Source organism: Squalius cephalus, assembly GCF_949319135.1.
Source record: "Squalius cephalus genome assembly, chromosome: 20".
In the NCBI taxonomy this organism is placed as follows: domain Eukaryota; kingdom Metazoa; phylum Chordata; class Actinopteri; order Cypriniformes; family Leuciscidae; genus Squalius; species Squalius cephalus.
Genome location: NC_137141.1, coordinates 27,891,666 through 27,905,143, shown reverse-complemented (window position 1 = coordinate 27,905,143; position 13,478 = coordinate 27,891,666). Strand labels below are relative to the sequence as shown.

The 13,478-nt window shown below is 36.5% G+C and overlaps 1 protein-coding gene across 1 annotated transcript in view; it reads right to left on the bottom strand.

Annotated features, from left to right (window-relative positions):
- Positions 1 to 13,478, bottom strand: part of plekhh1 (pleckstrin homology domain containing, family H (with MyTH4 domain) member 1) — a 40,670-nt gene continuing 27,192 nt past the window's right edge. The window contains exons 15-30 of the mRNA XM_079853831.1: positions 13,090 to 13,248; positions 12,232 to 12,312; positions 11,862 to 12,041; positions 10,533 to 10,644; positions 10,216 to 10,328; positions 7,367 to 7,543; positions 7,168 to 7,265; positions 6,299 to 6,476; positions 5,265 to 5,420; positions 5,079 to 5,176; positions 4,830 to 4,971; positions 4,618 to 4,757; positions 3,970 to 4,099; positions 3,723 to 3,806; positions 1,985 to 2,131; positions 1 to 1,571 (exon numbers count right to left, since the gene is read on the bottom strand). Of these exons, the coding sequence (XP_079709957.1) occupies positions 1,389 to 1,571; positions 1,985 to 2,131; positions 3,723 to 3,806; positions 3,970 to 4,099; positions 4,618 to 4,757; positions 4,830 to 4,971; positions 5,079 to 5,176; positions 5,265 to 5,420; positions 6,299 to 6,476; positions 7,168 to 7,265; positions 7,367 to 7,543; positions 10,216 to 10,328; positions 10,533 to 10,644; positions 11,862 to 12,041; positions 12,232 to 12,312; positions 13,090 to 13,248 (2,178 nt within the window). The 3' untranslated portion in view covers positions 1 to 1,388. The remainder of the gene's footprint in view (positions 1,572 to 1,984; positions 2,132 to 3,722; positions 3,807 to 3,969; positions 4,100 to 4,617; positions 4,758 to 4,829; positions 4,972 to 5,078; positions 5,177 to 5,264; positions 5,421 to 6,298; positions 6,477 to 7,167; positions 7,266 to 7,366; positions 7,544 to 10,215; positions 10,329 to 10,532; positions 10,645 to 11,861; positions 12,042 to 12,231; positions 12,313 to 13,089; positions 13,249 to 13,478) is intronic.

Genomic DNA, 13,478 nt, shown 5'->3' with positions numbered 1-13,478 from the left:
AATTATTATCTTTTCAGTTAACTCACAAACCCCAGTTTGGGAAACCCTGACGTTATGTAATGTTTAATGCACTTCATGTTGTTGATAAAGAATGGAATAGATTTTCTTTCTCTTTGTATTTGTATATCAATATGGTACAATATTATCCTATTTAAATCAATGTGATAAACGAGTTGGGTCAAAAGTGATCAAAAAGTAGTCAGATTATATTACCCTAAATGTGTAATGTAATGGATTACGATACTAACTACAATGTTTGTAATGTAATATGGAGTCAGAAATTAAATACAAATTGGGAAGTAATCTACCCAGCACTGGATATCATTATATAATTATGACCATTCTCAAGCTACAAACTTCACGAAAATATATGATCCTGCACATATTAACGTAATGTTGTGAAATGTGTGGGGTGTGCATCGATTTTTTTCTCTATACAAAAGGCAAGGCTATGGCTAGTATAAGTAAATATGAAATGTGTGTGTGCCTTTTTGCAACTACTGTATTACATAAAACTTGTCACTATGTTAAGATGAAAACAGATTGGCTCAGATGAAGCATTATGTTTGGTAGTACATGGCATGTAATATGAGAGCATAAACTAAAACTTTTAGCCCAAAGCTGATGAGGTGCTGATGATGTCATTTCCTGTTTGGATAAATGAGAAGAACTCATCAACCCTGTTACACTACCATTAGACACACTAACAGTACCACTCTTGAGTTTTGTACCACATAAGACTGTCCTTTCTATACTGGTTAGCTAAATGGTTTCCACATATGTGCTAATATAATAGAGATGATCTGTTTCTACGCATCCTGATGAAGTACTCACTGTATAAACTTGATGGTATAAACTGTATATGACTGATGGTGCCATTAATTAATGTACCGTTAATCAGTGGAAATGTCCTGAACAAATATAAACAAAAATCTAACTAAACCATAGACAATTCAAACAAAGACATAGATGAAACAAAATCATGTTACGCACAAATGAAAAAGTCAAACCATGTCTTTAACTGGACGTCCAGTTTAAAAGCTCTAATTCCTTAAAAATGAGCGCCAAACTTTTTGCACTCAAGAATAAAATACTCTTGGATCTACTCCGACTCGGTGGGTGATCTTCTCAGGGTGGGTTACTACAAAAACCCACTTCGTGATGTGTTTATTTTTTGTATTTGGACTACGAACAGTGTGCAAGTAGTTGACCGTTTCGCACAATAAATAACTTTTTTCTTCCAGTTTATTGTTTGAACCTTCAAACACAAAAAGTTTGAACTGTATCCCAAATGTAATCATCTAAAGTTTCCCAAAATGTGTTTTTGTTTGTGTATGCGGACCATGCGATATGTTGCGGATGTGTCCAGACACCTGGAGACTGAGGTTTTAAAGGAGAGTGGGGCCTTTGGTGGTGTATGTCATTGAGGGGAAGTGCCGGCTGTCGATGTCCCAGAGCTTCCGGTCTCCTTGAGGCCCCAGCACTGAGCCTTGAGTCTGGTTACCAGCCCCTGGTAAGCTGGAGGTCCAGTAGTTAATATAACTAGCCATGAGGAGCGTCAGTTCCAGGATCTACAGCATTGAGAGAGAGAGAGAGAAACACAATGAACCAGCAGAATCAGAGGTGCAAACTCTTTAGTAGATGGATATTTCTATAATTAACTTGCTTTTACTGTCTCTAGCCAAAAAAGACTTGAAGCACAGAAATGCGAATACAGATCCTCACTCAGTGGAGCTCATTAGCGCTTCCTGTATCATGTAACCCCTGTTTTTACCATCAGATGTAATTCAGATGGGGTGTATGAGTTTTTAAGAACTGTTTTTAAGATCTGATTTTACCCACACACACTTAAGATAAGATTTCTAAGATGGGTAATAAAACTTAATGCTAAAAACACCACATATATCAGAATTCTGTCTTTACTGGCAGCATTTGGAAATGCAGTTAAACTGTGTTTTCCCTTTTGTAACTTAGCATGTCTTACCTTTGGTTTAGCCAGTGCAAATAAAAGTTTATCCACAGTCTTCTTCCCCAAAGCCTGGTCTTTAATCTGGCTGATCACTAGCATGAAATCTTCCTTGCAGCCTCCGAAGGTGATCACTGACTGGTATGGATATGTGGCGAATGGGTGCTAAAAAAACAGAGCACACAAAATTGAGAAATTTTGTCTAATTGGACTCTACAAAAACAAACGTATACACTACCATTCAAAAGTTTGTGGTGTTTCAGAGGGAAATTAATACTTTTATTCAGAAAGAATGCATTAAACTGATCAAAAGTGACAGTAAATACTTTTATATCGATTTATACAGCAGCACAGTTTCCACAAAATTATTGATCAGTACAACTGCTTTCAACATTGACGATAATAATAATAAATGTTTTTTTAAGCACCAAATCAGCATATTAATATGATTTCTGACGGATTATGTGACATTGAAAATGTAGCTTTGTCATCACAGGAATATATTTAAAATATTTAAAATATAAAAAACACTGTTTAAAATTTAAATATGTATCACAATATTAAAGTTTTTACTGTTACTGGCTTTCTGTTCCCGTTTGGATTTTTTTTTTCAGTGAGCTGGTGAGAACAGTGAATGGATGAAGAGGTAAACCAAAATAAAAGAAGACATAAAAATAGAAAATTACAGAGTCTGCCCTGACCCTGTTTATTCTTTCTCAAAACAGCTAGACTTCTCCAAGTGAGAATACAGCCAACTGGGCAAGATATCAGGACTACAGCTTTTGGAAACTTCCAGGTCAATAAACATATCAAACCAGCACACCTGCCAATGTGGCTCCCTCAGTGCCAGATAGATCTTATACAGTTCTAGAAACATAAGAGCAGGATTGAGAAATGCACCGCGGCAAGAGAGGGCGCTAAAGGTCTGAAAAGAAGTGCACTTACAAAAGAGGCCCAGCAAGCTTGAGGACCAGAGGTGTAAAAGCAGAAATATGAAGCTCATATTTTTGTTATAGCGGATTAAATTGTTCTTTTGAGCTGGGACTATGTTTCTAGGTGAATGAACGTCTTGTTGTGCGCTACCCATGGACATTACTAAACAAATATTATATTTTAAGTGGTGGGATATGTTGGAACAGCAAATGTGTATAAATGTTAATTGGTTGAGATCAGTATTGGAGTATTTGCTCATTTCCAGTAATACACTAGTTCAATCGTGACAACTCTCGGAGTGAATTATTTAACCAGCATGGGGCATGGAATGTACACACACTGCTGCTGAGCAAATACAACAATTTGTTCAGCTTAGTTAAAATAACACATAAGGACATGCTGCTGCCATATATGGTTACGTGGGTTAGGAAGTACATCTGGTTGGCTAATGCCACAGCGTTAGACGAACCAATCAGTGCTCGGTTAGAGTTTCATGACTGAATTATGTATTCTATATGTATTTCCTTTTGACTGATCTATGTGCTTATAGATTTAAAAGATTTTTACAATTACATTGTAATAACATCACATACCTTGTTATTGTTATATTCTCAAAACAGCATTATAGTTGCACTGCACTTTTGACTTGTAGGTTTCCATTATAAGAACATTACTGTAAGTATGTGTTTCATTTGTTTTTACAACCTGAGGGAGTCTAAATGGTAATTAACAGCACACTTAAGAGCTTAAGTTGTAAATGGCCCGTAATATTCCTTTAACGTAGTCTTACTTTCTGAAACTATAAGTATCCACATACACTCACCATTGTGTAGTCCAGGACACTCAGCCCATCCTCATTTACAGCCAGCCACACCTGAGTTTGATCCAATGAAGAGGGAGGCAATGGCTGTGCACCAACAGAGTGGGAGTAAAAGGAGAAATTCTGTCATGTTTTAACAGCGCTCTTGTGAAAAGGTACATCTGAAAACCTTTTTAAGTGGTTGAGGTTGCGACCACATAATTTTGGCAGTGGTTCTGGAAACTGTAGCCTCTCCTACATCTGAACTTACCTTGGCACTGAACAGCTTGGCCCCAAACAGAGGCCACTTGCGGGCCACGGTCAGATAGATTCTCACACATTCGGAGGCTGTGCACCCACCCAGGACAGACCACTTAGTGGCCAAACGCTCACCGAGGTCCCTGTGGGACAAAGTTACTGTTAAATAGAGTGATTGTATAGAGTGTCATCCAGTGAGCTCTTTTTAAATGGAGAAAAACAGAATATTAATGTCAATAAAGCAAAGTATATACATACTGTGTATATATATATATATATATATATATATATGTGTGTATACATATATACGTACATACAATATATATATATATATATATATATATATATATGTCAAAGGGCTGTTAATGCATGCAATTAATTTCAAATTCTTAACTTTAAAATTCTCGCTTAAGTTAACGCAAAAAACTACAGATAAATTATTACATTTATCATATAAATTATAATTATTCTGGAATAACTATTATACTGATTATACTATTTATTAAAATAATTATGACATTAATTATATTAATATTATATAATTATATTAAATTAAATAGTATACAATTAAATGCTAAAGATAAATGATAATATAATATAATAAAATAAATGTGAATGTGACGTGATTATAATATACTCAATCAAATAAATGTGAATTTACCTGAGCTGTTCCATGCTGAATTCTTGCTTGTAGCGTTTAGGGTAAAAGCGCTCCAGTACCTGCAGAAGGACCTGTTGAGTCTTCGGCTGAGGAGAGCCAGCGGGAGACATTGCTGGCCGGTCTAGGTCACCATGCTCGACCTAAAAGATAATTGAGTTGTGTTTGTTACCCACCACTTCAGATACACTCATGTGATTTAGAACAACACACACCTGTGCCATCAGCGCAGCCACTTCCAGGGCCAGTTCCTTACTGACAGGGAAGTGCCCTTGTTGTACCTCCTCATTTACTTGATAGGCCAGCAGAAGGCGCTCTCGCTCAGTTTCCCCCTTAGCCTGAGCTCGGAAACACAGCCTATGAGGAAGATTGAATACTAACATTATTAAAATATTGGTAAAAACATTCTTAATTGTTCATGTCATTGTTCATTGGCGTACGAGACCACCGTATTTCAAACGTACCTGCTTTTATAAGTGAGACGGACAATCCGTGTTCCTTCATATTTTCCAGGATGAAGTTCTTTCAGTGCCTGTTCCCACTTGGAGATCACATCACAAATCTGCACCAGAGGATTACAACAAAAAAAAATTTTGCAGCAAAGAAAATGTACTTTATAAAATCTGTAATATTTAATGTTCATATTATACTTTATTGCTGGGCTGCAGGCAGTGCTCCAGGTCTTTGCCAGAGGGGTCGTCAGTGAAGAGCGCAAAGCCTGAAATCTGTGGTTTCCTCATGCCTGCCCTCTGGTTCACTGTGTTCAGGAACTCCTCCACTGTGGTCGAACCATCAAAACCTACAACCTATAGAGGTGGAGAAAGATAAGATGGTATGAAGGACATCCTGTATAGTAAAACCTTTTACTGTTATGTATTCCATATCATATATCAAGGACCTGTTTACCCTTGGAATCAACCATGTATTTTTTGTGACCGGATCACAAGTGGTCAATGCTGAATACAGGTGTAAATGGGGGCTAAAACCTGTTCTGACCAGAACACAAGTAACCACAGATGGAGGTAGTCAGAAACGCATGTGAGCACATTGCACGTGTAGTGTAAATGCTCATCCATCCTGACTGCAACTTAAATCTGCAATCTGTGTTTTCACTTTTGTATGGTAGGGGGTGCTATAGCCCATCTTCTGAAAGAGTCCAGAATCTCCGGATCAAAACACAGGCAGAGAAGAAGCAGAAACAAGCTGTAGAAGCATTGCTTATGCACATGCGACAAAAATGTGACTTTCTCCGCTTTTTGTGCAAAATGTTGCTTTTTTAGTGTTGATAAAATTACCTCCCAATAATGTCTTAGTAAGATGATATATAATGCTTAGTTTTATGATCAAAGCTCTGTAGATTCTATTGTGGGGGCAAACATATAATGCAATGCAATAAAATGATGATTGAGAGATGTACAAATAAACATTCCCCAAAAGACTGGTGTGTCATATTTGATCCTAACATTTTAACATGATTTTTCCAAAAAACTATGGATAGTCAAGTAAAAGTTGCTAAAAGGCCTTTTACTAACTAAAAAGTATAATCTCTAAATCAGAAGGCTTTTTTTTTCAGCAAAGCTTTGATCATGTTCATAATTTAGAGGCGTTAGAAATTGGCGTATCAAATATGATACTGTAAGCTTTATTGGGGTAAATGTAAGGGCCACTGAAAGTGTTTGTGTACCTCATAAGTGTTGTTCATGAAGTGTACAGGTATGCTGAAGGGTAGAGAGTGATGATAGGGGTTTCTCAACAGAATAGATAGAATTTCCATCCGCGAAGGCTTTGCTTCTCTCTCTCCATTCTGTAAAGTTCTCTCTACTGAGCGCTGGCAGTACACAGCATATTTCCCCACTTCCGTCCTGTGAGTGTACATAAACAAACTCAGGTTTTCAAGTACATTAGACATCACTGCAAAACCCTTATTCTAATCAGTCCTTAGTCTTGTTTTCCAGTAAACACAACAAAATGCCCTTAAATCCAAACATAATTTCTCTAGTTTCATTGTCAGATTTTTCCCTCTTGTTATAAGCCTAATAAGATATAACAATTTAAAAATATTAAAACAGAAAAAAGTTGTTTTATATTGTAACAAAATTTCACAATATTAAGTTTTTTTCTGTATGTTTTATCAAATAAACCAGTCTTGGTGAGCATAAAAGACTTTCAAAAACTTTTTAAAAATCACTTTTGAATGGAAGTGTATAGTTGTAAGTCTGATAATACAATTGTGAATCTGATTTACAGATATATAAAATATGTACAAAATATACAGTTGTTAGAAATCCTTTATATATATATATATATATATATATATATATATATATATATATATATATATATATATATATATATATATATATATATATATATATTTTTTTTTTTTTTTTTTATAAAAAGTACAATTATTTACAATCTACTGTATATATATATTCAGATTTATTAGTATAAATTACAAACATAAATGTATATTTGGGTTTACAACTATATAGTCAGATTTATAACTATATACTTGAATTGATAGGAGGATTTAGGGCCAGTACGGCCAATGACCTGGGATCTGCGTTGTGCTGCAGGTACTGTCTCAGGTACCACAGGAAATGATGCTGAGGCAGGAAGAGAGCCACACACAATGACAACAGCTGCCAGCACTGAGAAAGAAAGAGAGAGAGAGAGAGAGAGAGGAGAGATATACAACACTTGATCTGATGATTCAGTGTGAAGTGTGTGTCTGCACAAATGAGACACTGACCTGTGTAAGGGCATAGTTGTGAGGAGTGCGGCAGTTGGTCTGTTTGATCAGCTGACAGTACATTTCATTCTGCAGCTCTGGATGTGTTAGGCACACCTGCAGTGCATTCTGGGCCAGCGAGGTGTGGTAGTCAATTGAGGGAGACTCCACCAGCACATTGATGAAAAGCTGGCAAGACTACCAGGGCCAAAAAAAAAAAAAAAAGATTTGTATGCATGTGGGTCAATGACACAACACTCACATTTTGTCCTATTTATTAATTTATACAAAAATACATTACAGTACAAAATGTTATTCATAAAAAAAGTCCCTAAAAATGTCAAATAACTCAATCAGGCAAAGTAGGTTCAGGTTGAAAAATATAATGTGGTGTGACTGCTTATATATTTCATTTTAAATGTATTTTGATTTATTTCAATTTAGATTGAAATCGTCAAAAAATCCTTAGCCTTCAAGTATGTATAAGACGTAAGAAAAAATATGCTATTACTTTTTACTTGATATTTACACCACATTACATTTTAAGAGACAATAGTTTTTTTCTTGAAATTGGTGTACGTTTTTGAAAACAATATGAAACCAACATGAATTCAAAAGAGAATATTTAAAAAAAAAAAAAAAAAAAAACTTGCTTTAAACAAGGTTTTTGGTAAAACTCTCCGATATACATTCTACTAACTATAAGTAACTTTGCAACTACATGTCAACCAACTCTTATTAGAGTATTAGTAGACTGTCTGCTTAATATCTGCTAACTCTTTATTGTGATGCTCCTCCAACAGACATTCTACTGACTATAAGTAACTTTGCAACTACATGTCAACTTATTCTACTAACCCAAACCCTCACACCTAAACCAAACCTAAAAGGCCAAAGGAGATTGGGATTTATGGCACTAGTGTCTCCGATGAGAACAGAGCAACCAGCAGATGGCGAACACCTCACACAACAGCTGCTACAGTCAGCGCATGCAACAACATGCTTTACTTTCTTATTAACATTCCGTTTCTGCTCTTAGAGAAATTCTTACAATGCAAATTAAATCAAGTCAGGATGTAGCTGTCGACCCCCCATTCATTACTTCAGAGTGGGAGACATTTTCTTTCAGTATCAAATGACTACCTAAATAGTGCCTCTGATCTTCAAAGAGCACCGAGGGCTGCGTATGATGCTAGCTCTCGAGGATACGCCATTGAACTGTCAATAGGGCATAATGTCTGTAAACCTCAGGAGAACAGGGTTCTCAATAGAAAATGGGAGCCTGGGGAGAAACCACGAGCAACTGGAATGAGACTATCTCTCCAAACACTGTCAGCGATCCTCTTTGAACTCAAAATGAAATGTTTAGGCCTGTCCTCAAAACGAGACGTTACAGGGCTAGTGCCATTTCCCACACAAAGTGCTGAGAGCCACTGCTGAGGAGTAACTATACTAACTATATTTGTCTGCATTATGCATAACAGTAGCAAAACACTTTGTAGCAGCATGTAGCTTTAAAAATGAGTGATCTGAGAGACACTTAAGTGAGTATATCACGTGCACTCTTGCATACGAGTTCTGATGTAAGGACTTTGATTCATCCTTGAGATTCAAGTCTTTTTAATCTATTTAACAAAATGATTAATTCATTCATTTACTGATACGTTTAGTGACTCTTTCTGCAGGTTAAGTGCCGTCAAGTGATTTTCTTTTTGTGTTTTGAGTCACTGAATCATTCACTCAACTGAATCATTAAAAAACATAAAAAAGTTATTCACAACCAAAAGATCTTATCATTTATTAAAATTTGCATCTACAAATCTACTAAAAAAAGTGTTTCGCCCACAAGTGACAACAGAGCAGTTTTCCTGTTTTGTGAACTGCTGAGCATTGTTTTTTTATTAAATGGAAAATACAATAATCTAAATACATTAGTGTTGTTACTGTTTACTAAAACTATTACAAATCATTTTTGTTAATTGAAATAAAGCTGAAATAATATGAAAAATAGATATTATATGAAAAACTAAAGCGCATTTGATTTCAGATAGCTATCAAATCAACATTTCAAAAATTTTTAATTACTAGAACTAAAACTGAAATAAAAAGGCAATTAAAGCTAAATAAAAATATTAACCAAATAACAAAATTACTGAAACAAACTAAAATTAAATTAATTAAACCCAATCCAAAATAGTATATAAATTATACTAAAATAACACAGATTATGACACTGTCATTTTAATTGTATCAATGGCCATTTTTATACATTCATTATTCTTACGCCACTTTTCTCTAATTGTTGTGAATGAGACTCGCATGACGAACTGAACAAACGAAATGCCGTCAGCAGATGACCATTTATATAAAATATCTGATTTGTTAAATTGCTTTTTAAATTGAGAAGGCTTGTTCATTCCGAGTCTTGTTTGTCGAGTTCATTCTGAGTCTTGTTCAGACTCAAAATGAGATTAATTTGAATTCATTAACATGAATTGAACGAACAAGCTTGTATCTTGTTAAGCTATAGTTTCAAAGCAGCTTCCCCAACATGACTACACCGCAGAGAGGTTTTATGTCAATCAGAGCCAAATCCAGCTCTTTATCTCCTGTGCTATAATGAGCACAAGGCCTCCCATCACTGCCTTTGATCCTGCCGTGGGAGTCCACAGTAGGGACAGGACGGCACCATCACCTCTCAGGAGAGGAGGATGAGGACAACTTAGAAGTGTTTGAGAGATGGGAGTGATTCTTCAAGGGAGATAAAGGCAACAAGAGGACATCAAGACTTGAGCGATGTGTGAATGTGAATAAAGCAGAAAGAAGGATAAAGAAAGAAAGAAAGAGAAGACACCGACGAGAGCGTTCACCTTAAAGAGCTTGAGAGCTTCGGTTTGAAGTGCCTCGGAGGGCAGCGTGGTGAGGGGGTAGCGCAGACCCTCCTTACTGAAGCACAGCACTTCACGTTTCCACTGAGCAGAGTCTGCACACAAACACAGATTGAAAAACAAATTAAAATGGCACAACAGCTGCCATCAGAACTGGTCGTAAACACTGTCTGGGGTCTAGATGGAGTCATTCTATCTGTCTATCCCAATTTAAAACCATCCAGTCTGTCGTGTGACTTGAGAAGCAGTTAAGCAGTTGTACGTGTTATAGAAGTAGATATTTAAAAGTAACCTCTGACCTGGGTCTCCATCGACATCCAACAGCTTGCCAATCAGCTGCTCGTACTCGGTGCCCACCCTCAGGCTGGCACAACTGCCCGCCGCGACAGTCAGGTGGTACAGCCAGGTGTCCTGTGAGAAAGACAGCAAGAGACCGAGGCCCTGTTAACACCTGGTATTAAGATGCGTTTTGGTCGATCGAATCACAAGTAGACGAGGCCCGGGAGACATTCCCATTTACACCTGGTTTTAATCCTTCTCTTTTGTCCACTTTCAATCACTTCTGTCCTGATTTCTTCGAGGGGAGGGTCTATCTAAATCAGGAATGACTAGAGAACATTGTACTTGGTACGTTTTTCGTCTTCAAACCAAACTTGGGTCTTCAGCCGACAAAGTTTAAATCCTGTCTGGCTAGCGCGCTTCCCATAATATGTATGCATTATGTCACTAGGCGTTTTTTTGTGACTGTTCGAACGCATTCGACCACATGAGCGTGAAATTGAAACAGCAACTCGTGAATTACTCGTGAAACTGGACATAAACTCCCTCTCAAATCATATTTCCTACTAGTAAACTCAGATGTCCTAGTAGGAACTATGATTTGAGAGGGAGCATGTGTCAAATTTTCTGAGTAATGGCAATAAATTACAATAATTTCCTACTAGGAAACTCGTATTTTCCTACTAAGAAAACTCCTAGTAGGAGATTACGATAAGCAATCCTAACTATGAAAAACTATGAAAGCAATCCAGTCTAATGCATTTTCGACTAGCTCTAGAACTGGTCGAAATTGGGCAAGCTCAAAACTTTTTAGACCCCGTTTAAACCAGTATTTAGCATCACCCGCTTGTAATTGGATTGATAAAAAACTTACACTTCAATTTGAAAAACTTCAATGGAAATCAGAAATTAAAGGAATAAATTACATTTTTAAATATTATTCAAAAGAGAAAACAGCTGTTTTAAGTTGTAATAATATTTCACAATTTTATTGTTTTACTGTATTTGTTTTAACACATCAGTGTAGCCTTGAGAAAAGTGCTTTCAAAAACATTATAAAATCTTAACGAACCCCCCAAAAAAATCTTGTTTTATTGATGGTATTAGTTGACAAGTTGATCTGTCTCAAATGTTGTTTAATGCTGTTATCCTAACATAGCTTAAAAAGCTACAGTAAAGTAGTTCCCCAACACTTGTAATCCCATACCTTGACAGAAAATTGATATTAATATCAATTAATAAATGTTATTATTATCATATTAATAAACTTGTTTACATATGGCATTCTAATGTACAAAATACAAAGCATTAGCGCAAAATTCAGATTGCGTTTGTGGTGTGAGTGGTACCTTTTCTTGTTTAGTGCCGACAAGCAGGTAGGTAGGGCTTTGCTCTTTGGGATGGACCACTAACGTAAAGTGAGAGGAGAGGAAGCCCCGCCCACCTGCTTCATAATCTTCGTCAGAATCACACGATCTGTCCACTTCTTCCACACGCGCTTCCCGAACACGTAACTGGCCCAGTGGGAACTGCGACAAACACATATTTGATCTCAACATACAATAGCAGCATATGCATAAATTAATTTACAAATTACCTGAATATTTGATTTGATTTTAACATCAATATTACACACTTCAGCTTAAATGAAAACTTTGCAGAGCTACTAACAGAAAATCCCTCAGTTTTTCTGAATTTAAGGAAGCTAAAAGTACCTACCTTGTCATCCAGGTTACGGTAGTAGTAGAAGACTTTCCCAATCAAAGCACACCACACAAGCTTTGAATGACCATGTTTCACCTGTAGTAAAATGTAAAACATCATCAGAAAAATGGAGAAAGACGGAGTAAGTGAAAGAAACAATAGATCAAATCTGCGGTTCATTCATCAAACTGAAAATGTATGGTCAAATCAAATGCATTCAAATGGAAAAACCATGCCATTAACATACCCATAAAGTCACCATGAAAACAAAAAGACAATTTTATGGAACATTGTAGTATTTATTATAAATAATTGATCCGTGCACATCACTATTATTTATTTGAAATATCTTCCCCTCCCTCTTGCAGCTCATCTCTTCTCTTCTCTGATGAAGTATTTACCGGCACGAGGGCAGGGCAACCTGTCACTCACACGAGATCACAGCAATAGAAAACCACAACCATCTAACCATCCAATTAAGTCCCAAAGGAAGACAAAATTAAGTTCCGGCTTACTTTTTTTCTCGTTCAAGAAGCCATTTCACACTCAGTCTTTTCTTCTCTATTGTATGTTTATCTATCACAACTTCTGTTTCATGCTGACTTTAATAACAAATTGACCTGTCTATCAACAGCCTGTGATCAGGGACAACCTATCGGAATCATCCAGGGTCATCCAGTAATCTCACCCCACAATCCTCACACTCTCCAGCTCATTCCTCCTTTAATCGTCATCACTTCATTGCTTTATATATGTCAAAACTCTTACTGTTATCCTATGAAAAGATGCATTTATATGTAGATATACTTTTCAAATACTTTACTCAATCATTCTCTCACTCAAAACCTCCATAACACTCCTGTGAACTCTTACTTTTGTTAGCCAGCCTCGCACCGTGGCCTTGAATTCTTTATCCATGGAAACTGGTCCACTGGCCTGGACCTTGAGAACATTCTGGAGAACTCTGATCCAGTCCTCCAGGATATTTGGAGAGTCTGCAGCCAAGTAAAAGATCTTCTTCTCTGTAATTAACTAGACACAACACGCACATGAGAAAAAGATTGACAGAGATTTAGCCAGCAAAACTGGTTATGACTATCTATCTATCCAATTCATTTCTCCATCCATTATTACTGATACATGGTGCGTCCTTAACTATGCTATTTGTTGAGTATTAAGTGAGTTGAAGATTTGACATGATGCGTGAAGATTCTGAATAATCTTGGCCATCATGGAATGTATTGTAATATTTATTCCAATTC